General features: G+C 37.4%; 1 protein-coding gene across 1 annotated transcript in view; it reads right to left on the reverse strand.

Annotated features, from left to right (window-relative positions):
• Positions 1-23,306, reverse strand: part of LOC148592772 (receptor-type tyrosine-protein phosphatase kappa-like) — a gene marked incomplete at its 3' end in the record, with an annotated part of 189,550 nt that overhangs the window by 12,404 nt on the left and 153,840 nt on the right. The window contains exons 4-5 of the mRNA XM_088533859.1: positions 10,713-10,794; positions 8,767-8,882 (exon numbers count right to left, since the gene is read on the reverse strand). Coding sequence (XP_088389985.1) covers positions 8,767-8,882; positions 10,713-10,794 — 198 coding nt within the window. The remainder of the gene's footprint in view (positions 1-8,766; positions 8,883-10,712; positions 10,795-23,306) is intronic.

Here is a 23,306-nt window from a genome sequence, read left to right on the forward strand (position 1 = left end):
TACACTGCTAATATTAACAGCCAACGCTGTTTCTTCTGCTAGACTCTCGGCTCCAGAGAGCAGGAGATGTCAACACTTGGGCTGCAGCTGCCCACGTGTGGCTTTGGCAGCCAGTCTCCCTTCAGCAGCTCCCCGCTGCCTCCCTCTTCGCCTTCCCTTGTATATTCCTGCATAAAACTCTCCAGGAAAATAGCCTTCCTGGATTAATAATATTAGAGCTGCTGAGGTGGATTGGTTCGTCAGCGAATTCAATGCTCAGCCACAAAGCCCATGGGGGATGTGTTTTCACGATGCTGTCCCAAATCCAAGATGGGATGACCATTTGGTGTGACGGAAGAAGAGCAGGACACACTGCCACCAGGAGTCTGGGGACTGGCACCCATTGACAGCCAGGGGAGAAGGGAATTTGCAAAGAATACGCTCCAAAATTGTCACTGTGTAAAGTTAGAAACGCTTTTTTTTTGTTGGTGATTTCTCTTTTTTGTGTATGAGGAAAAAGGCTTGAATGAGGACACTTTGCAGGTCACAGTGGGTGGACTCTGCTGAAAGACATTTTGGAAAAATGTAACAGAAATAAGCACCAAGGAAAAAAATAGACAAAACAACAACAACAACAAAGTACAAATAACAGCTAAAATTCATTTTACGTGTGTATTGCTGTCTGGCACTTTGTGACACACACTGAACATGTTTTTACGGCATTTAAAGTACAATCTCCAAACCAAGGCAGGTCTACAGAAAGTAGAACTACCAGAAAAATCTTGTTAAATACAATGTGCTTCACAAATGTCTTAGTGTATTCTTGAATCTTTAAAACTTTGACTGACATGTAAAATTACTTACCATAAGGAGAAAATGAAGTCATTTTTTTTTCCTCAGTTAAAAAAGAGAAAATGAGTGAACAACTGGGACTTTTCAACTGATTTTATTCACAACTATGTGATTTTAGTCTAAGCAATACATATTTCAAATGGAACAAGAGCTAGAAATGTACTTGTTTGGAAAATATGCCTAGAAAGCCCAGTCTTTTCTTAGTATGCAATTTGAGGTGAATTGGCTACTGTCTTTTTCTTTTTAACAGGAGAAAGCAAGAAATGCAGAACGTAACCTGCTATAACTTGCTAGTCTCTCCAAATTCAACATAACACTGGATGATCCTTTCCAAAGAACCATGTGTTCACTTATTAGCACTGCTTTTATTAATGAAAATATAAACTAAAATTTTTGAATAAATAAGAGAAGACTAATTCTGTCCATCATACTACAACCATAAAGAAAAATTCAAGATCAATTTTAATGCCTTAGACTTGCAAGCACTCTTCTGTTATTCAATCTTGCTCAGTTAGAAGTATCTCAGTTCCCCCCATACTGCACTGAACTTCCCATTGAATAAAGTAACGGTTCTCATGAAATAATCCAATTCAGAGCCATCTGGCCCTTCATAGGTGGCAATCCTAACTTACTTTAATATAATAAAATTCAATGGAGTAAGAATAGCAAAATCCATTCTTCAGTGTCCTCAGCCATTCCATTACATGAATAAAATTCATGGTTGTTTTCTCTAGACAGTTTAAAGAGAGTCTATTTTAAATCTAATCCAACACATGTAACAAAATATATACTTTAAAAATGAATTTTCAGAAGGCTATAGTTTGTGAATTCAGAATTTTCTTTAAAATAACAGCATACACTGAAATACAAGTGTTGGACACTGACTGAAGGTCGGTATCACCTTGAGCAGAGCACACCTAACTACGGCATTCATCTTGTCAGTTTTAAAAAATCTGATTCGTTATGAAAGGACAGTGATGGAAAGAATTTGCAAAAAAATTACTGAAGACCAGTATTACACAGCAGAGTTCTTTGAAAAATTCTCAAAAAATCGTTTCTAAAAGAAGCCAAGTGTAGCAGATGACTTTATCATTTTGTATTTCATAAAGTCTCACAGCTATTTGAGCAAACTAGGGCATGGGGTTCCCTATAGCACTTCACTCTGCTGAGAAGGAAGCCAACTGAATGCAAGGGTTAATAGACAAGACTTAAAGGACACAACGGTCAGGGAGTTTGTAGCAGCACATTTTTATGAGATTTATCTTAATTTTATGCATATGATTTTCACAGGTATAAACTACTGAATGCTACAAGAAATACTATCATGACTTTATGCAGTGAGCAAAACCCCAAACCGTTTCAAGTTGAAATATACTGCAACAGCAGACTGCAAAATGGCAGCAGGATTTAAAAAAAAAAAGAAAAGAAAAAAACCTACATGTTACATATGGTCATGACCTGACTGGCAGCAGCATCCTAGGAGGATCAAGCAGCAGAGCTCCCTGCGGGCTGATGCTCCAGCCTCAGCAGCAGCAGCAGCATCCCTAGAGGGGAGCTATGTGGATGATAACTCCGAAGATTCCAGTGTGAACTAAATGACCAGTAGCTACACAGGCTGGAGGACTAAGTTAACTGGGGCAGAATTAAATTACACCCAGCAGAATTACAGCATTGGGTGTTGTTGAAATTCAAAATGACGGGGGATCTAGATGCCATGTTTATGTGAGGGAGACAGGGAGAATGGTTCATACAGGGTTAAATGTCATAGACCGCATCAAAGATGAATTCAGCATGAAAGATTAAAATAAAAAAGCCTTTGTGAAACAAGCAAGTTAGCAGGAGAATATCACATATGAACTTATGAATAGTGTATTTGTCACTGGTAGATATTCTTTATAGCAGTGGAGGAGTCAGTATTGTGTGATACAAAATAAACTAGAAATTAAACCACTTAAAAGTAGCTATGTATATGACCTTAAGCCGTCTTTTCATGCATCTTTGCAAAATATTTTAAAAAACAGTGTCTATCAAAGAGCAAATGAGCTGAGACAAGAATGTGAATCAAATAGACCAGGCACTGTAAATGATGAGAGCTGCCCTCTATGCTTCCAGATTCCATGGCTCGCTTTCAAAAACATATTTCCACAAGTAAAAGTAACGAAGAATGAGAAAATTCACAGTAATGAATTTTTTCTGCAATCTTTAAGTGCAACAAAAAAAAGGAACTTCTATGCAATTTGTCATTGTTAGCAATCAAGCCATTTCCCAGGCCAGATCCCCTAGAGTTGAATGGCATTTTACTGGCTGAGAAAGTAAGGTTGAGTATCAATACTCAATAATAGTTATGGTTATAGTGGATTCTGCAGGGATTGAGCATAACAATGCTGTGAGAAAAGCAAATATGAGGATGATACTGAAGCATTTACGTCCAAGAAGGGCTTGAATCCAACTTCCATTCACAGCAAAAGAATTAAATAATCTAAAAGCCAGAATCATTTATTTTGACCCCTAACTTGATATTTTATATGTTTAAAAACCTCTTTTCACAAAGAATGGTGTGGCACAACTTCCATCCTAATAGAGGAAACATTGTCCTTTCAAAAACCAAACAACACAACATGAGAAAAACTCACACAGTGCTGTGTCCTTCCACCCACTCCTACACATGGAGGTTTCTCAAACGCACTGTCCACTTTGAATTTCTTAATAGCACATTTGCCCTACACAGCGATCTACCCCAAGGCAACACCTTCGTATGCCATTAATAGGCACTCCAATCCAAAGAACTGTTGAAGGGTGCGTATACACAGTATTTAGCAAGAAAATCATTGAGAGAGCCCTGAGAGCAAAACATCCAACTGCAGGAGAATAAAACCCAAATTCAAGATGCTGGTAAACAAGGCTTTTGGGGCTACACGAGTTTCCTGCAGAAAGGGAGCATCGTACAGCCGGCTGTTCGAGCCGTCGCAGCCCGGGCAGGGAGCGATCCTTCATCAGCCGATAACAGTTGGTATTGCTGGGAGGTCAGCCCAACTCCATTGTTTTTACAGCAATTTGCATTTTATTTTCCATAATGCTTTTTAATTTCACTTTTTCAATTATTACTTTGAGGCAACTGCTTTAATTATCTCTTATTCCACAAGGAGCCGCGGCTTCCCCTGGCTGCGCTGATGAGCCTCTCCACAGGCCAAGGCAGCGTCAGCACCTACTGCTAGCACTGTCCCCCTTGCCACGATTCCTGGGACAATCTCCTCGGGATTACCAGTGGAGAATTAAACTTTTAAACACCCACGGTGCCCCCTCCCGATGAGAGACTCGCCAAAGCAAATGGCACCACTGGAGACCGTGGCAGAACGCGCTCGCCTGCAAAGCCGGAGCAAGCTGCTTTCCCTAATCCAATGCAACGGGAATGCAACGAGCAGCAATGATGGATGGACTCATTAGTGCCGCAGTTATCTCCAACTGAACCAGGTGCCAAGACATATGGTTTAGCAGATGTTCCAGCAAAGGGCTCTATTCTCTGCACCGCACAAGTGTCCAGTTAAGCTGGACACCGATAAGACGCCGCAAATCGCGTTGGGCTTATGGGAGTCACAATTGCTCCCAGCTCAGGAAGCAGTTTAAACACAGCACCATTATGCAAAAAACCCTATTGCTCTGATATCCCAATTAGAGCCACAGAGCAAATGCTGAACAACGTGCACAACGCTTTCTAGACTCTGCGTACCAAAATGTTATTTATTTTACTCAGCCGATTCTATTTCCACACCCAGTAATGAAAGGAAGCTTAAAACAGTGGAGGCTTTCTTCACACAATAGAAAAATCGAATGAGCAAACAGATTTTTTTCCCTCCAAGTGTTTGCATTTCAATGTTAGAATGTTCTATGTGTGCGCTACTCTTCCAAATATTTAATATTTAACATGTATCCATCCAGAAACCAGGATTAATGTGATTCTTGTTTGCAAGGCTATTTATTGACATAACTCCACTGGAATGCATGGTATTTCAAAGGAACAAAACAGAATCAGAAAGGCCTCTAATTACACTAATTCAACAAAGCAAGGTAAACAACAAAGTAAGGTGCAAAAAATTTTAATAAATTAAATAAATATTCTTGAAAAAAGTTATGCTGGCTTCCTATATTAAAAAAATCAGCAAGAATTACTGTTACCTTTTGAAATCTTAAAGACAAAGCACCAAAAGTCATACATTTTCTCTTGAAAATGTCCCTTTGTGCAGGCAGAAATGGTCGGTTACCATCCTGGGCTTGTAGATTCCTATCATACAACCCATGTACCTCAGTGTATACAGTGGCACTGAACAACAAATGTTATTTTCTCTCTACAGAAGAAACTTCAAGAGGAGGAAAAAATATATATATTTAAGGGGGGAAAAAAAAACAGAATTATAATCAAAAGGTGTGAGGGTGGGCAAAAAGAGGATACGCACCAAGACTGAATCCATTTTAAAAGGAAAAATCAATACTCATTTCATTTCAAACAAAACCTACGGATTTTGACACTCTTTCCGAATTTACCAGTGACTAGGGAGCACAAAGAAAATGCTTCAGTAAACAAGTGTAACAGATCTGATGCAATTTTATGCTCCACCCCCCCCCCAAAAAAAAGAGCTGTCTGTCCTTCTGCTTCCACAGCCGGTGTTTGCCCTCTCACAAAAGGTCTGCTTCAGATCCTCTTGTTCAACTAGTTCAATCTCTTTATCTATGCAAACATTTGTTTTATATTAATGCAGGTGCAACTTTTAAACGTCCTGTGTTATCTTTACTGCTTATCTTTCAATGTCAGAGCTCTGACTGGCCCAGACCTTGCTCCAGTGGGGCTGCAAAATGTAGGGTGGAGAGGGGGGATATGAAAGGGGACAGGAGACCAGATATAATCTAAAAACAAACAAGCAAGAATAAGAGCCTAAGTGCATGAAGGCCAGCAGAAGTTCAATACAATGTTAATTTCTATTCGTCTGAAATGTTTATAGAAATATATTTATAGAATATCATCTGAGCTGATGAAAAGGCTGGTGCCGCAGCAATAAACACGAAAGAATCAGTGCATTGAAATGCTGTACCGTTTCTCATCTATTTTTAGTTTCAGCCACACAAAGGTATGTGCACTTAATTAAACAGAGAAAAACAGAAGCTTGCAAATGTGCATATACACAGCTCATCTAATGTGCTACCAGGGCTTTTTCCCAATAACTAAAAAATTAAAACGGACACAGGACACCACAATAGATCAAGCTCCGGAGATCTCTCTTACTTACGTTCAACACTGCTATGAGTCCTCCTACCTGCTTCAGACCAATCATTCTCATCTTTTCCCGTGTGCTTATACAGTTTGGTGATTCAGACACGAATCAAGATTCAGGCTCGCACAGCGGTGGTGCTTCACCCAGGGCCTCACTGCACGATTGGCAACACTGGGTTTTGTTCCCCGCTGCCTAATTTACTTTAGCCCTTTCTAAAGCGAGGGCTTGGGAAAGCCAGACAGTACCAGAACATTTGCTAACGAAGGCCGTAACTGCAAAACTCTATTATTTCAAAGCAAGCAAATGGGACAGCAGAATATTGCAAATATAAAAAGTCCCAGTATCCCAGATCACATTTAAGATCTTCACTTATCCAGTAATATGTTTTTAGCAGATTTTTTGTTGCTTTTTTATTTTTTAAAGGAATATCTTTTCTCTTTCAATAAAATATAACAAAAAGCTATTTTCTTTAACACAATGTACTTCAAAAGCATCCTTTTTCACATTTCTTTTTCTTTTTTCTTTTCAGTGGCTTTTTTGTTATGAGAAAAATACATTCCTGGAATATTTCAGCTCAGGGTTCTCAAAAACAATTACTTAGGCATTTGATTTGATCTGCTGGCTGCTCCTTCCTGGATATTCAGACTTTGAAACTCTGGATGGTCAAAGGTTAAAGTGAAGCTCTTCCAAGTCACTTTGAAGCCTCATAAGGCCACAAACTTATTCCCCCTGGCTTTTAGGGAAAAGAGTCAGTTTGCTATTGGTTTTGCACAGTGGGAGTAGTAACTTGCTATGTTAGCTGTTTAATAAAGGAAGTTGAGAGAACTATAGTTGGTGATTTTTTATGTTGGGAAAGCAGAACACATGAGGAATAACAAGGACGGAAGAAGAAATTCCCCTTTAAATCAGTGAATACTTGGCAGTGTTTAAGGGAAAATAGGAGTCTACATCCAAACACGCACATTCAGTGGCAAGCTATCTTCAAGAATATCAGAGCCCTTCATAATAGCAGAATCATCCAAAGGTTGAAGGGAACATCCATTCCTCACCCAACAAAAGAATCATCTTTTATCTTTTCTCCTACCCATTTCTGTGATAGAAAACCCATACAAAACCCCATGAAGGGGCAAAACATATGTTTTCTGTGTTGTTGTGACTGCTAACTGGTCTCCTCAAGGGAGGGACAGTGAGACAGGGTAATCCGTCAAACTTATCTGCCTGCAAGGTGGGAGCAGCATGGAAGCGTTCCAGCTGGCTGCCTCCCTTGGGCCCTGCTGACCAATTTTCCATCGAAGGTGGTGCTTTACCTTGTTTTTTGCATGCTCCTATTGCTAGAGCCCTGCCTTTGATCTACTAATCCAGGTTAATTTTGCATGTTTTGTGCACTCAGAGTGTTCGCAATTGGACTCTTCTTCTTCAAAGACGATGTTTCATATTTGTTCTGATTGAACATGTTCCTACTCAAAGACGTGAAAACCAGGTAATCCCTACCGATAAGATACCCTTTTACTAAATGCAGTGTTGTCACTGCTAGATTTATGTAAGGGTTGGTATTGCAGCACATTTATCCCACCATATATTTTACCTAGCATCCAATTTTTCTAATCTCATTCTATCTGTTAAAAAGATACTCCCTTTGAAATTCCAAGTTTTGCACATTCCTATATGCAATTGTTGCTCAAGATCTGTCTGTCCCATTATCTCTTAAAACAGTTTTCAAGCAGATTGGGAAGAACTGATTATAGTTCCTTTTAAAGTATTATGCTTGCCAAAAATACATATAGCATAAAGTTCCAAAAGTGTATTGAAATATACACTAAAAAAAAAGTTCTGTTTCAAAGGGCACATTTGAAAAGTATTATAAAGCAGAAAGCTCATACATATATCTTAAGCATCGACTCTTTGAAATGTGAAAGTCACACATAACTAAATTGAATTTTATCCATGCCAAGCTGCAAAATAACAATTTTAAAGGAGCAGGCATAAACTTTTGCAATAGACCAGTAGCTGGTCTACCTAACTGGAAGCAACCTGCCTACAAACCCTGAAGAAAGCTTAACAATTTTCTAGAGTGAGAAAAACCACCCTGGTTTTATTCGTCTTCTATATTAAACATACATACTCCCAATAATTATATACTGATGGAAGTTGAAGTGTGACACCCCCCCCCCCCACACACACACACAAACACCCTATGGCGAGTCACACACACAGAGCACGCAGCAGTTACTTTTATGCTCTTCCATTAAATACACTGTTGAGAAAATAAGATACACATATGCGTGCACATACACACACACATTCCTTCTGCTACCTGCTTGTCCAAGGAATTAATTTTAATTTTTATGATAAAAATTATTCTTAAAATTATGACAGCTTATTGTTACATCTCTGTTTAACTAGACATCCAATGCTGATTACATGTATTTCTTGCTAATAAAATTTGCTGATTTCAGGTGGAGGCACTGATTTGAGGCAGAGAAGGATCACGAAGGCTTAACAAAAAACATTAAACCAAGAAAAATGTTTATATGCTTCTCCATTTAATCAAATTTAAATTTTACTTAAACTAGTTTATATGCAGAAGAGAAAAGGCTTAGAAATTTAAATATCTCACCTCCAGAAACAAGCTTATCCTCTAGCCAAAGAGACTTGGATGAGTTGGCCTTACCTGAAGCCATAACTTGTTATTCACTGCATCTCTCCCTGTAGCAATGCATTGAAATGTAGCATTCTGCCCTGCATTGACCTCTACATCTCCCAGCCTCAAGAAATGTGGAGATTTATCTGCAGAGGTGGAAAACAAAAATTACAAATAATTATTATTATTAAGAAAAAAGGTGCCAGCAATGTGACTATCTCCCAAAAGATGCATATTAAAACAACGTTTGGCTAAAAAACAGAAGCAGAAGAAAGAAAATGATTTGTTTCATCTCAGTTCAAGAAAAAACAGTGCTTCTAGTTCTTTCCCTTCTCTCTAGTGATTCTGCTACTTTACGTTGTACATGAATCATTATAAAGTCTTTCACAAATCAAAGCCAAAAGGAGGAGATCAAATGCCAAAATGTCAGTAGCACATTACAAAAATTATCCCAAAGTATTTCTATTGTATAAAATCTATCATACTGAGAAGAAGCCAATTAGCAGGATAGTGCTCATGTAAAAAGGTAGATATTACCCAGATTATTTGCAGTATAACTTTGAGTTCTATTGTATTAATGAAACTACATGTTCCACTGAATATAGCATTTCAGTACAAACCTCTTCCCTATATTGACAAAGCCCCTAGGAAAGCTCTGTGGCACAAACACCAGAATGATTTTTTAGATGCAAAAAAGCTGACAGACAAATGGGAGGAAAAGATTTTACTACAGCTACACAGCTGTAGATTTTACTAAAAGCTTTTACTAAAGATTTTACTAAAATCTTTTTATCAAAAAATCATTTTACTTTTTACTAAAAGATTTTACCAAAGCTACACAGCACTCACACATCCCTTTCTCAAAAACTACTAGCTAAAACAGTAGTAGAAATACTATTACTTAGTACTTACAAAAAATAAGCAAAAAAAAAGAGGCAGCAATTTGGAATGAATGGGGTTTAGTCATCACTAACTAGAAAAGATCTTAACTAGCTACTGTATCATGCTGATAATCTCCTACCATGGCTGTAGTCAAGTGCTTTTTGTTTTGTCACTTATTTCAAACACAACGAAACAAAAACTGAGTCCAAGCAGAACGTTGCTGAGTGCAGAGATCATGCTGGCTGAAATGCCACAAGGTAGGTAACTCAAACACTCCCTTAAGTTTGGGAGCTTGTTGTTAAGCTCTATGCTCTTAACAGACGTGGAGGTAGAAGATGATAAAATGTGAGACTGCACTTGCAACTTGATTACTTGACATAACTCAGCCAATTTGGTCATAACCAACCATGATATTTTTGGAAAAAAAAATAAATTACAAACCATGAGGTATACTACAATAAAATTATGTTTTAGAAAGGGGACACCTGGGCAAAATAAGGAAGAGTGGAATTGAACCAAATGAACAAGAAGCGCGGTGATAATAAATGACTGAAGTGCACATTATTGATTTCCTCCTCATACCTTTGTATTAGTACAACATTAGAATTCATACAACTTCTGTTTGCACATGTGTAATTCTTCCCTGGGATTAAGCAGGGAAAGCAAATATAAAAGCCTGAAGCCTGCCTAAATAAATAAATAAATAAATAAAAGGAAAAAAGAGAAACAGGCATGAAATCTAACAAACCTCCAACATGCATCTGTCAAGTAACCTTATTGTAATCAGTGAATTACACATTAACATTAAAATCCATTTTGATTATGTATAGCAACTATTTACAACTAAAATAAACAGTGCTGAAGAAAAGCTTTATTCTAAAGTATTTCATGAATACAAACGAGTAAAAAAAAAAACCCTTTACCTAGCTAAATCACTACTACAATACTACATTTTCCCCTGGAAGTTGCAATAGAAATGCGATTGAAAGAACAAAGAACATCAGTGAACAAGTGATGAAAACTCAGCAGTCTACAGCACTATCAAATGTGTCCTGAAAAGACAGAGAAAAATGCAGCTCTTAATCATTACTTACCACAAGGGTAACTCAGAACCTGGATGTCATCAATGGCAATGTAGCCATTTCTCCCTTCTGAGACTTCAGCTTCAAATATTACCTGTCAAAATGAAAGAAAAAATGTTTACAACACTCATTTCTACAGAATTCCCACAATGGCAAGTGTGTAGATATAAGACACATTGCTTTTTCATTTAGTTGAAGTTCCTACTAGGCTTGACAACTGAATGGAATATTTATTACTTAATGTGTTGTACCATTCAAATACACGAATTTGGATTTGCTGCTTATGCCAGGCCAGAAAAGCATGTTTATTACCTCAGTTAATTGCATACTATTTTCACTCCCCTAAACATTTAAACACAATTCAATTCTGAAAAACACCATTACTTTTCAACATCACTACACAAATGGCCAACAATTTTAACAAAATCTGTATTCTTGGCGTGTCCACTTTTGTAACACTCCCCAGTGGCAACAAAAAGAGCTGTAGCGTGATGGTTTTGTAGTAGCAGTTAACTTCCTTCGTTATTCTGGTAAGGCAGTGAGGAACTTGCTGTGAGTGGAGCAAATGAAGAGATCACGTTCACATCCCAGCTTCTTGCCTCACTCCAAACAAGCAGTAACAAGAATCGGTTTTGGGTTGCTCTCAAGCACAGAGCTGCCTGTTGCTACAGATATGGCAAAACAGTATCAAACTGAACACAACAAATTCATTGTCAAGATTCATACTGCCTTGGTACAAAAAGGTATAGGGAGAGCAAGGGGACAGAAATCAGAAGTGAAAAAAAAAAAAAAAAAAAGGATTAAGCCTGAATCTCTAGGCTATATAGAAAGTATGAGAAAGAAAAACACTAAAATTGTTTGATTAAAGCAATGTGATAAAAACTTTCAGTAGAGATCTCCCAAAATAAGTAAGCCACCATTGATATCTTCTGCGCAAGACAGTTGCACTACCTGCAGTCCTTTCAGTAGGTGATATCTCCCAATTCTCAGGGATACGGTAAGAGAGCAGTAAAGGCAAGAGACTGATAACCTGTCATACTCTGCAGGCAGGTGGGAGAAAGCCAGCCCCACCAAGCACCTTTCTCATCTTCTAACTGGGAGATCTCCCCCCTGCACCCACTTCAGAAGAAATGTTCATGGTGAATCCTGCACTTTCTTTAATCTCAAGAGAGTCCTATGTGCAAGTGGCTGCCAGCTGCCCCAACCTCTTGCAGCTTCTTTTGGACCTTTGCTTCACAAAAATTACTCTCTTCAGCAAAACACTTCATGTTCACTCGACTTGCCTCTAAATCCTGCATCAGAAATTCCTCAGTGCTTATGCTCCACTCACTCCACTTCCTCACCCACACATCCCAGACAGCGACAAAGTGCAATGCCTTTTCCCACCAAAGAAAAACTGCCAGAGAAAATTTGACACAGAAAGGTGGATATGCGCGTGCTCAAGACATGAATCCACTAACTCATGCTCCTATGGTAGGAAGAGAAGTGCAGGGCACATATACTTCGAGAGCACCAGGCTATAGTCCCTTTACCAACTTCTCCAGAACCTCTTGCAGAGGTTCTTTCTTTACTCTTTTTCTTTTTCATTTATACTCACCTCATTTGAATCACAGAAATCTCTTAATTCTCTTCATCCTCCTCCTCCTTTAATAGTACCACATTTAGAATGCGGAAGAAAAAAATAAATTGTTTATATAAAAGACAGCAATCTAAAATGCTAAGAAGTCAGAGCAGAAACTAAGGTATTTCTCTCTTTATGACATACACAAACTGTATTTGAGGAAAAAAAAAAACAGACATTTTGACTACCCTTTTCACCAAAGTAAGCTTATCCTCACGGATAAACTAGGGAGTGAATCCTGTCAGCTAGTCTGAATTGCTGTTCAGTTTACATTTATATAAATATGGCAAAAAATGCTTGTACTTTAGTTGAAAAAAGCAAATCAGATTATCACTCTAATAAAAAACATTATTTGTCTATACAACTATAATTACACTTTCTCTTATTACAAATTTGATTGCATCTTCCTGTAGTATATTTTGAGACATATTTGCTTCATTTAATGGATAGGGTAGATTGTTTTCTAGCGATCAATCAGGCTTGTACACAGAAGAGTTCTGGAGACAGTTATCCTGTCTCATCTGATACAGGAGTCAGTGAAATGAATGAGAATGGGAAATGTTGAAAAGCTCAGGTTAGCTAGATGGTTCTCAGAGGAATTAGATTTGACCCCTTGAATTTTCTGCAGAATTCCTATCTAGTGCTTGAATAGTTCCTTACACCACCCTTTTCCAAATAAAGCGATATGTCCTTGTTTACGAAGTACCTCAATTCAGACGCAAACAAAAATATGTCAAAAATACCTGTACTGGACATGCTTTTGTGTATTTAACAACATGCAGAGCATCTCTCTTTCATACATTTGCTCGTTTCCTCCCCCAAAGCCATGCAAACATTTAGAGAATATAGTTTAATGCAGGCAAATCTACAGATCTATTATTGACAGCATTACAAAATGAACAAATGTGTTTATCTTTTACGTGACTGCCCTTAATAACTCACACCAGTGATAAATTAATCCCAGTCATTCTGCTATGCTATTTATGACTTTGTAGACTTCTATTGATGCTCTCAAGATCTTCTATTTAAGTTTAAAAAAATCCTGGATTACTTGGTCATTCATATAGTGACCACTCCCTTCCTCCAATTATCTTTTGTCTCCTTCTCTGAACCTCCTTCTAGTTGGCACTAACATCCCTCAGGATAAGGGTAGAACTAGTGTACAGTAATCAAGATGCTTTTTTGATCATCACTGGGCTACAGGCTGACCTTTTTATGAACCTTACGATCTTGTTGAGTGTGAATGGAAACTCAGAACCCATCGTTGTGTGTGTGAAATTAGGATTTTATACAGTGTGCCTTATTTTATATCTCTATATTAAAATATACCTGCCATTTTACTATGCAATCACTCACTCCTGTACGGTCTTTCACAGTCAGCTACTGTCCTCGCTAGCCTCGAGCCACTTTCATCTGCACGCTTCCTCATTTCACTGTTCTCTACCCCCCACTCTTTACAAATATGCTGAAAAACAGAAATCTTACAGGATTCCCATGGCAATATTTTCTGGGCACAGTGATAATTTATTCCTGCCTTCTTCTCTTTTAAATAATTATCAATCTATGGAAGTATCTTTCCTCCCACAGAATGGCAGCTTAGTTTCAGTATAGGCTTTTACTGGGAGACAGTGTCAAAAGTCTTTTGGAAATCCAAGTTGCTTATATCAACCAGATCACCCGTATCTACATGCTTCCTCATCCCTTTTAAAGGGCTCTAAGGTTGGCAAGATGTGTAAGGTCACCTTCAATATATGACATGCAACATATAGCAAAAAAGTCAGGCAACTTTAATTTTAGTTGCAGATCAGGCAAAGCACATACTTCGCTCTCACATCTCAGTTCTAAAATGCAATTGACGACAACCACTCTTCACCTAGTATTATTCCAGAAATAAAAATAAGCATTTATAAACAACAGCATTTGAATAAACATACATATGTGTGTGTGTATATACATACATACATATATATATATAAATTATTATAATAGGGATTTAGCTGCTAAGTTCCATGCTTAAGAAAAGCTCAAATCCCCACATTCCTATACAGCTCTCTGGTATCCTATAATCTCTATAAGACTAAGCCTGCCCTGCCAGGCATACACAAAAACACCTCAGAACTGGCTTCACCACATTTCTAAGTACTTACAATTTTAGATCTTGCTAAGATTAAAGTATTTTCCTTATTAACATGTTTGAGGCAATGATCCCCCAAGAAAGCATTCCCAAAGCATACCTTGTGAAGAAAGCAAAGGTAGCTGGGGAAGAGCAGCAGCCATGAGAGCAAAGAATAACTCCTCCATCCATCCTTTGGAAATGTGTGACCTCTGGGGCTACCTTGCACAACAGTCCAGTTCAGGGACTTGCCTCCCTCTATTTTGCCTATTTTTCTAAAAAACATTCACCATTAATTTTCACAGCCCTAGATTCAGCAATTCAACAGTCCATTTGTTGCTTTATGTAATGCCAGCCCAGCCTCAGAACAGAATTCTCCCTAAGCTTTAGAAAAGCAGTTTACCTAATAAAAACCAGACCAAGAACCACCAAGCAGCACATTTTCAGTATAAACTCAGAGATTTTTCCTGCCCCTCTTCTGCTCAACCAGTCTGACTATGGATAAATGCCTGAACCCTCCCAAAGTTTTGATGGCAGTTCCCAGGCAATCATATCTTTGAAACTAACATCCATATATTAATTAGATTGCAATGAAAAGATACCATTTCATTAACAACTTTCTTTCCTGCTACACTCTAATTAAAAAGACCTGAAAAGAAATTTGAGATGAGTCTCCACAATTAGCAAAGACCATTGTGATTTCAATGGAGCATTCAACTTCCAGCACACACCTCTGTCCAGCTTCTACCAGCTTAATTATCTGAAAGAAAGTTTGTAGGTGGATCAATTCCAATGCACACTTGAAAGGCACATTGAAGAACTATATAGAAACAGAAGGTATCATGTTTGGGATAGATTATAGTCCAAACGAAACAAACAAACAAAATCTGGTGAACCTCAACTTGAAGCCAGAATGACTTGAAAACTTCTCTCCTTGTACTCTCTCCCTGCTTGAGTACTCAAAATCCTACTGGTGTGTATTCTGATCTACTTTTGGCAGTTCCCAGGCATTTCTATTCAGGTGATGATTAAACAAAATGAAGAAGAAATTCATTCATTCATTCATTCAAAAAAAAAAAAATCAAACAAAGCAGTGGTAATAATATTAACACCACCAGCTGGAAAAAAAAAAAAAAGCTGACAAAAAAATTTCATAACCATCTAAAATGTGAAATTTTAATAGTTTACTTTTTTCTACTCTGTACCTTTCTTTCTTATTTTCATTTTTGTAAAAGCACAGTAGAACTCCACATATACAACAAACACATTTGACAAAGATCAAACAATACAATTTTACAGTAAAACAAACATGCTCATGAAAAGCCATTAATACCAATTATACATAAAATGATAAAACAGTAACAAATACTATTCATTGACAAGTTTTTAATTCTAATATTTCTGCAGCGTTAAAGTTTCAAACATTAATCTTGAAGAAAAAAAAAATCATCTAATCAAGAAGATAATATATTACAAAAGAAACACTAACGAAATCTAACTGAAAAGGTGGAAGGGACATCCAAAATTTTTAAGCTAACGTTTAAAAAATTTTGTTGATATAAAACGTATTTCCATCCTGAAAGTTATAGATAATTTCGCTGAACTAATTTTGAAACCACAAAAACATGAGTACTTCCACTCAAAGGTCTAAGCAAGGCTGTGAGGCTGGTTTTCTGCTGACAGGGCCCAGGAGGATTTGCCGCACAGTAAATCAAACATTTCAGCAAATACTTTGGAGGCTAAATTCTGCCAGTTAGCTAATACCCTATCACTTATGGTCCCCATTAACACATCTCCTTTGTCGACTGTCTCAGTCATTCAATGGGAACCTTCACACACACTGCCTCTCTCCGCTAGGTATTTAAGGACCACCCAACACTGCGAGACCTACGCTCTAAGATTCATCTCAGCTCTCCTTCTCTGGCCAGGAACCTCCCAGAAAACAGGCCCACCAGAGTGATCCTGCCAGAGGTCATGAACCAGCACGGCAGAAGTCGGGTCTGTTCCCCATACCAAAAACATCAGGGGGTCACAGCAGGTCATCTTCAGAGAATTTACTAGCTGTAAAGAAGCTTCTCTCTCACTCATTTGCACAGCTCAGCTACTCAATTCCAGCAATAAAACTCTTACAATATCTCTAAGGCACAAGTAAGTACTGTAGGTGACCTTTAGGTGAGCTAATTTGAAAAAGAGGAGAGTTGATAATGCTACGCTACCTTCAAACAACAAACAACAGCACAACACACAGTTACTATGGGGTGTAATAAACCTTTAAAAGGGATTCTCACAGAGTTATCCAATGCAGGAGAAGTTATAGGCGTGCCAGGGAAGCTGGAGGTCCCTGTTACCTGCAAAGATAGGAACACTGCAAAAAGATTCACATCTTTCCACTTATCTATGCTTATTTCTCCTAGAGTTGCTTATGCCAAACATTTCTTAGAGTCATGCCTGGAAAATGTCTGGATGAAGCAACACACACAGAAGAGTTACAGCTGTTTTGGCTTTGGAGTAGCAGCCGTTTATCATCTTGGCATACTTACAGTCTTAAAAAATAAAATCGCCCTTCACTGAAGAGGGTTGAAGGAAAAGTATTTTTACATAGTCTTTAGACATAAGATCTTCAATAAGCTAAAACATTTGTTTGAGGGTGAGAGGTCTTAATTATTGAAATTTAAACACAAAGACCAAGGTGCTTTAAACTTTTTAGCCATGGTAACAGAACCATTGATAGCATTGTAAATCATGACATTAAAGCCTCAAACTGGGACGATAGAGATAAGAGCCATAGGATAAGAACCACAGTGAAGTACGCAATACTTCACTTATTTGTAATAGACTAAAACTTTGAGAAAATGCGCATCTTCCAAATAAGCTTTCCAGTAGGTTTCTGAGCATGGATAGCCACTGGAAATAGAGGCTGTACAAGTTTGGCATGATGCCACTGTACTTTTCCATGCCTGGAGTAGGGTACAGACATAGTTACGCTTTGCCTTTCAGGAAGCTTTCAGAATCCCTGTCTTGTGGAAAAAAAAAAAAATGCTTATATGGCAAGATATGCTTTGAGGTGGAGAGAGAGAGAGAGTTATACATACCTTTAGCCAAAAAAAAAAAGATGCATTCAAACACAATATCAGAAATTTTATTTCTTGAATAGCATCTACATGATTACTATATAGATCAGCAAATTTCTCAGATTTCCAACAACTGGATATTTTCTATATCCAATTGTCAAAATGTCAGTATCACAGAACTAGTGTATAACAAAACAGAAAAAAAAGTCAGCAAAAAGGAACAGACAAAATTCAGAGGCTTAAGTCGCATCCTGCATATTGTAGCATAAAACAACTTTTTCTAGTCCATGTTGAAGGAAACATCTAAAATTCCTATTTTCAGAACACTAACAAATACAGCTTGAAACACCATTGCAAGGAGTCAAACCCATTCCATGCAGTGTGCTTGCTCCCAGCTAAGACACTTTTCAAAACCACTTTCTAAATCTGCTCTTCACCACTCAGATGGCTGACTGGAATGTAGCTAACTCTCATTTCTTTATGATACTGCTTCTCTACAGTGAAACTCATATAAACCAAAATGTGAAGCCATCATCCTTTGCAACTTCTTTGAAGAAGGATCTTATTCATCTTGCCTCAAAACAAGCTCCATGCAAAAGCAATTAAAGTGTAAAAACACAAAATGGTAAGATACATTTCTGAACAAACAGTGCTTCCAAAGCGAGTAGGGAGGCACCTTAATGGATGCTCAATAAGTACAGAACACAAAACACCAAAGAAGGAAACTTCATATAAAAGGAAAAGCAACTAATTCAAAACAGATTGACACATTTGACAGGTTATGCCTAATACTGCCATGGAGATATTCATCGAGTCAGAAACAGCCTATGCTAATTCAGGAAGTAGTGATGTTTGTGCAATAAATTACCCTAGCATGTTCTCTGCAAAATGTGTTTCAAGATGCAATAACAACATCCCTCCCCCAAATGTGTAGATATTTTATTCTCTGCATTTTTGCTTTAACCACAACACATAGGTGCTAGATGAACACAGACGATGACAACCAGCTGTACAAACAACTTATATGTATATATATATATATATATATATAAACAACTTCAACTGAAGCTTTCCAAGTATATTAACTGACCTCCCTGTACACTGGAATTGCAGGTCACATCTCACGTGTACACTTGGGACCAGATTTTGATGATTTTGACAAGTATTCTCTTTTGGATTCAGTGAGACTGAATAGGTGATTGAGGAGAAAGGTCTTTTATAAAAAAGGGAATTCTAGGTAAACCAGATGTTAAATTCATAGTCCCAGTGCCCTTAAAGGAAATTTTACAGATTCCATTTGAACAACGCTTTCTCTGAAAATTATCTTCCTACTTCTCAAAACATTAGACTAGTAAAGTTGAAATCATTTAAACTGTCATTATTACTTGCTTCTGTGCAATTTCATATGCCTTGCTTAATGAAACTAGAAAAGTCAGATTAATTTCCTAATTTAGCAGTTTAAGCAGAAACTTACATGTGAGACAGTGACAGGGAAGCATTTCTTTTAAAAAGTAGTTTTAAATCACAAATGGGTAGCAAAGATGGTAAAACACTAGAAGAGAGTCTGTCAGGGAAAGCGTATGAAATTGGAAAGATGAACACCTGTCAGGAACAATGTAGATGTATTTTTCCCTACCAAGAGCAGGATGTTATAATAATGCAAAAGGGCTCTTCCAGCCAATATATTGTTAGGGCTTTCAGACATGGTGCCATTAAAAAGAGTATTAAATACAGAATCCTTTCACGTTTTTTTCCATTTATTTGGCAAAGAAAGCTGTCGTTATCCACCTTAGCTTCTAAGTTCGCCAGAAATACAGAACATTAAGGCGCTATTAAGTAGCTAATCAAATGAAAGGGGATCAAATTGGAGAAGATGAGTTGCTGACAGATAAAATCAGGCGCATCTGAGAAAGAGAGAAGATAACAAGTAAAGAAAGACGCTGGTGATGTGGGAAGGGACAGGGCAGGTGGAAGAGAAAGTCTCTCTTCCACTCTCAAAATCTTTAGCTTGAAAATACCTCCTAAATTCTTACTAATCCTTTTACTTTCTACCTCCCCTATATCAACGAACTTTTAAGCAAACAAAAATGGAAAGAAAGGAATAATGAATCCTAAAAAAGAATAATGAATCCTTAGATTCAAAAAGAAAGAGTCCATCTTTCATCCTGAAGCAAACCTGTTTTAATTTTAAGTGCTGAAGATTAATACTGAGCCACCATTCCTTGTTTCCTATATATGTGTCCTTTATAAGCCACTGTTTCTGTGATTTTGGCTACCAGAATGCATAAGGCTCATGATCTCTAGCACTGTGTATGAATCATTTTCCTTTTTTTCCATAAAAAGGAGGACGAAAACATTCATAACTAGAGTACACAACCAGAAAGAATATCATCTCCCAAAAGTCAGAAATAACTAAGCACCATTCATACTCACAGCCTTTAAACTTTTCAGAACAAAGATAAAGCATCAACTTCTTTTAATTACTTCTGAAAAACAGCTATGAAGCACCACACAATTACTATTCTTCAAACAGCTTAAGTTTTCTAACTAATGTTCTACCATCATTTCTTTTAATTTGAGACATAGTTTTTTAATGCTCCCATAAATTTGTTTTCTAATAGATGGGTTATTAAATGGCAGGAAAAGATCACATAGAGGAACACTAACCTTTCACCTTATAAAATTACAATTTTTATCTACAATAAGTAGATAAAGGAGAAGGACGTCCTTACTAGTAACCTTCTCAAGATAAACTTTTATCCCAAAACAAACACATTTTATAATCTCTGCTCTCAAGGTTCATCTTTCATTATTGTAAGCCACTATAAGTTATTAAAGAATGTGCCATTGGCAGTTACAAGAAAGTCAAAACCTGTATTTTAATTGCCCTCTTCTCTACCCAGGAGGAGGAAGGGAATAAAAAGGCACTGTTCCACCAGCTGAACTGGTTATGTCTACAGCAAAATATACTGCATTATGTTCAACATGGAGCTTTTTGTCTATTTGATACCAAGTCACCAGATTCAGGCTTCCACAATTACAGGCAATTAATTGTTCAGTTCACAAATGTTTGCAGGTTATATTTCATACATACTGCTGGCCAGAAATAATTCCCAAAATCAGAAAACAACCTTTAGCAGCACAGACAAACCCGAGCCAGAAGAAAAGAATACAATACTCCACCAGATAAGGTACTGAAGTCAGTACCAGCATCCTTGCAATAAATTCCCCAGTGTTAAGTAAAAATCCCATTAGAAAACTCATGTAAATTTATATTACCAAGATGACTAAGGTATATACATTTAGTTAATGTTGGCAAACAAATATTTAAATATTTACGTAAATCACAATTCTAAAGAGTAGCTACAAAAATAATCAAAATTCACCTCTATGAAAAGGCACAGTTTTGATGTCCTTTGTCTAGCTAGAGTTTTCCTTTGGACGGCAAGTTTAACAGAATATTTATATTAAATCACAGGGTTGAAACTGAAATGCGAAACTCAACAAGGTGTATACAATATACTTCAACAATAACCACCACTGGAGTCAACCACAATCTAGAAACAAGTATCATTACTCACTATGTATGAGTTATAAAATTGCACCTCTTTTCTCAGTAGTAATATAAAGATCCCAGTGAAATCACAAAAGGTATCTTCATGCATCTACTGTTGTTTTCTTTATTAATTTATTAATAATTTAATTTGCATTAACAACTTCAGTCTAAAAAGTCTGTCCATAAAAAAACTCCTGTTTATCTACAGTATAAAATAGTTCTTTTAGGCAACATTTAAGCCAGTCCCAAGAAAGAAACAATGAATCTAATGACATAGTAAAACATCTCTTTATTAAGTAGGTTATATATAGATGTACGCACCAATGTGTTTACATGTGCCTATACATTGAATTTGGAAGCAATATGAATCACACACAATAAACAGGGCTTCATGCCTTGTTCACATTAATTAGGCTAATCCAGCAAGAGTTGATAAACTGCCAAACTTTTGGATGTTATTTGCAGCAGTAACATTTTCAGATACGCTCTTACAGATTCAGCAACAAGGCAGTTGGAGCAAGTAATCTGGATTATATAAAAATCTCTTGTGAATAGTTGTCAGAGTAAAGTTTTCTTTAGTTGCTCAACTGATTCACATGAAAATATCAGATTTCTCTCTCCCATTCCATTTCCTCACCTTTACCACTTAACTGTTGGCTTTCCTTCCCACACTTTCTGGCAGTGTCAGATTAATAGCTATAAACTGCATATTTTTAGGTCTGCACCTGACCTACAGTGCTGAGCAAGCTCTTCTACTCCACAAAAAGAAAAATGTAACTCAAGATATATCTACACAACATTCTACCAAAATAAACATGACATTCATAAATTATCTTCAGTGTATCCTTCATTTTAATACAGATATCCATTAATAGCTCCCCCACATCTCTTTAAATAACAGTTTAGCAGCTTTCCAAAGAGAGGAAAAAAAACTGAGACTTTCATAAAAAGTGGAAGTGCAACCTCCCCCTCATGCAAGAATACACAAATTTCTCCTTTCCTTGCCCTTCCTTTGTTCTCACATTTTTCTCCATTGGACATTTCTTGACAGCTTTTTGTATTCTAGCCTCTTCCACCTCCCTTTATTTGTTACCTCATCCACCTCACCCAGACAAAGCATGCTCAGTCCCCCACATTTTACAACAAGGGTCCCTCTGACTACATCTCAGTCTTTCTAAATTCTCATTTTCAAGACTAATTTCAACAGATGCTTCGCAGTGTGAAATTTCCTGCTTCTGTTTGCCTACTTGGTCTTCCACTACTTGAGTCACAGCAACCACAGTTGCAACCACCGTCGCCAAATTCTATTTGCAGACAAAACTAAGAGCCATTTCCAACTTCACTTGGGAAGTTGACTGCATTTGGTTTCCGTAGCACCATGTTCTTCTAGATCTTCTCTCAAACTGTGCCTTCAGGCATTTCTTGTTCATGTAACATTGAAGCTTTGCAGAACCGTGTCATTCTCATTCCCTCCTTTCTATCTCTCTCTTCCTCTTCTCTCTCTTCCATGTCCCTCCTCTTTTTTTTTCCTTCTCCGTTCCTCCCCTTAGTAAGTACAGCTTGCTCCGCTACCACAAATAAGACAACAACATGGAAAACCTAGAAGTTACATCCCTTTTCAATTTTTTGAAATTAACCATATGTATTAATATGAACTCCTGAGATAAATATCTCAGTGGGAGCAAACCTTGTTATTTCTTGTCTCTCTAAGTGTAAACTGTCTGCCAACTGCAGCATTGGTAGAGCTGAAGATGGAGCACCTTACAGGAGAAGCGCATACTCTGCACAGCTGCAGTACAACTTACTTCTTTAACCTATGCCTGTTGGACCAGCTTGATAGGCTCATGAGTCTCCATGTAAAAATGCAGAAAATATTAGTTCTTCATCAGTATATACTGCCTGAAGAGCCATTTGCAATTGGTTCCAAGAGAAAAATGGCAAACTGGTCAGAAGTAGAGAGCAATGTGCTCCATCACAGCCGGATCACATAACGTATAGTACCCAATGAAACAACCAGAGTAGTTGTGTTTTATAGTGCTGGCAATGCCAGACACTAAAAGAGTCATAAAGGCAATATTTTAAGGTCTGATAATGTGTTACCAGCTCTTTTTATTTAGCTTTTTTTTTTTTTTTTGGTAGTAATTTGAAGTTTTTAGGACTCCCTTCAGTCACACTGTGAAAATTTTTGGTCAAACTAGGTTAAGGAAGCTGCTTATTTACACACACACACACACACAAAATGCCA

Source organism: Tinamus guttatus, unplaced genomic scaffold, assembly GCF_059628265.1.
Source record: "Tinamus guttatus ecotype Peru unplaced genomic scaffold, ASM5962826v1 Tinamus_guttatus_pri_ptg000525l, whole genome shotgun sequence".
NCBI lineage: Eukaryota > Metazoa > Chordata > Aves > Tinamiformes > Tinamidae > Tinamus > Tinamus guttatus.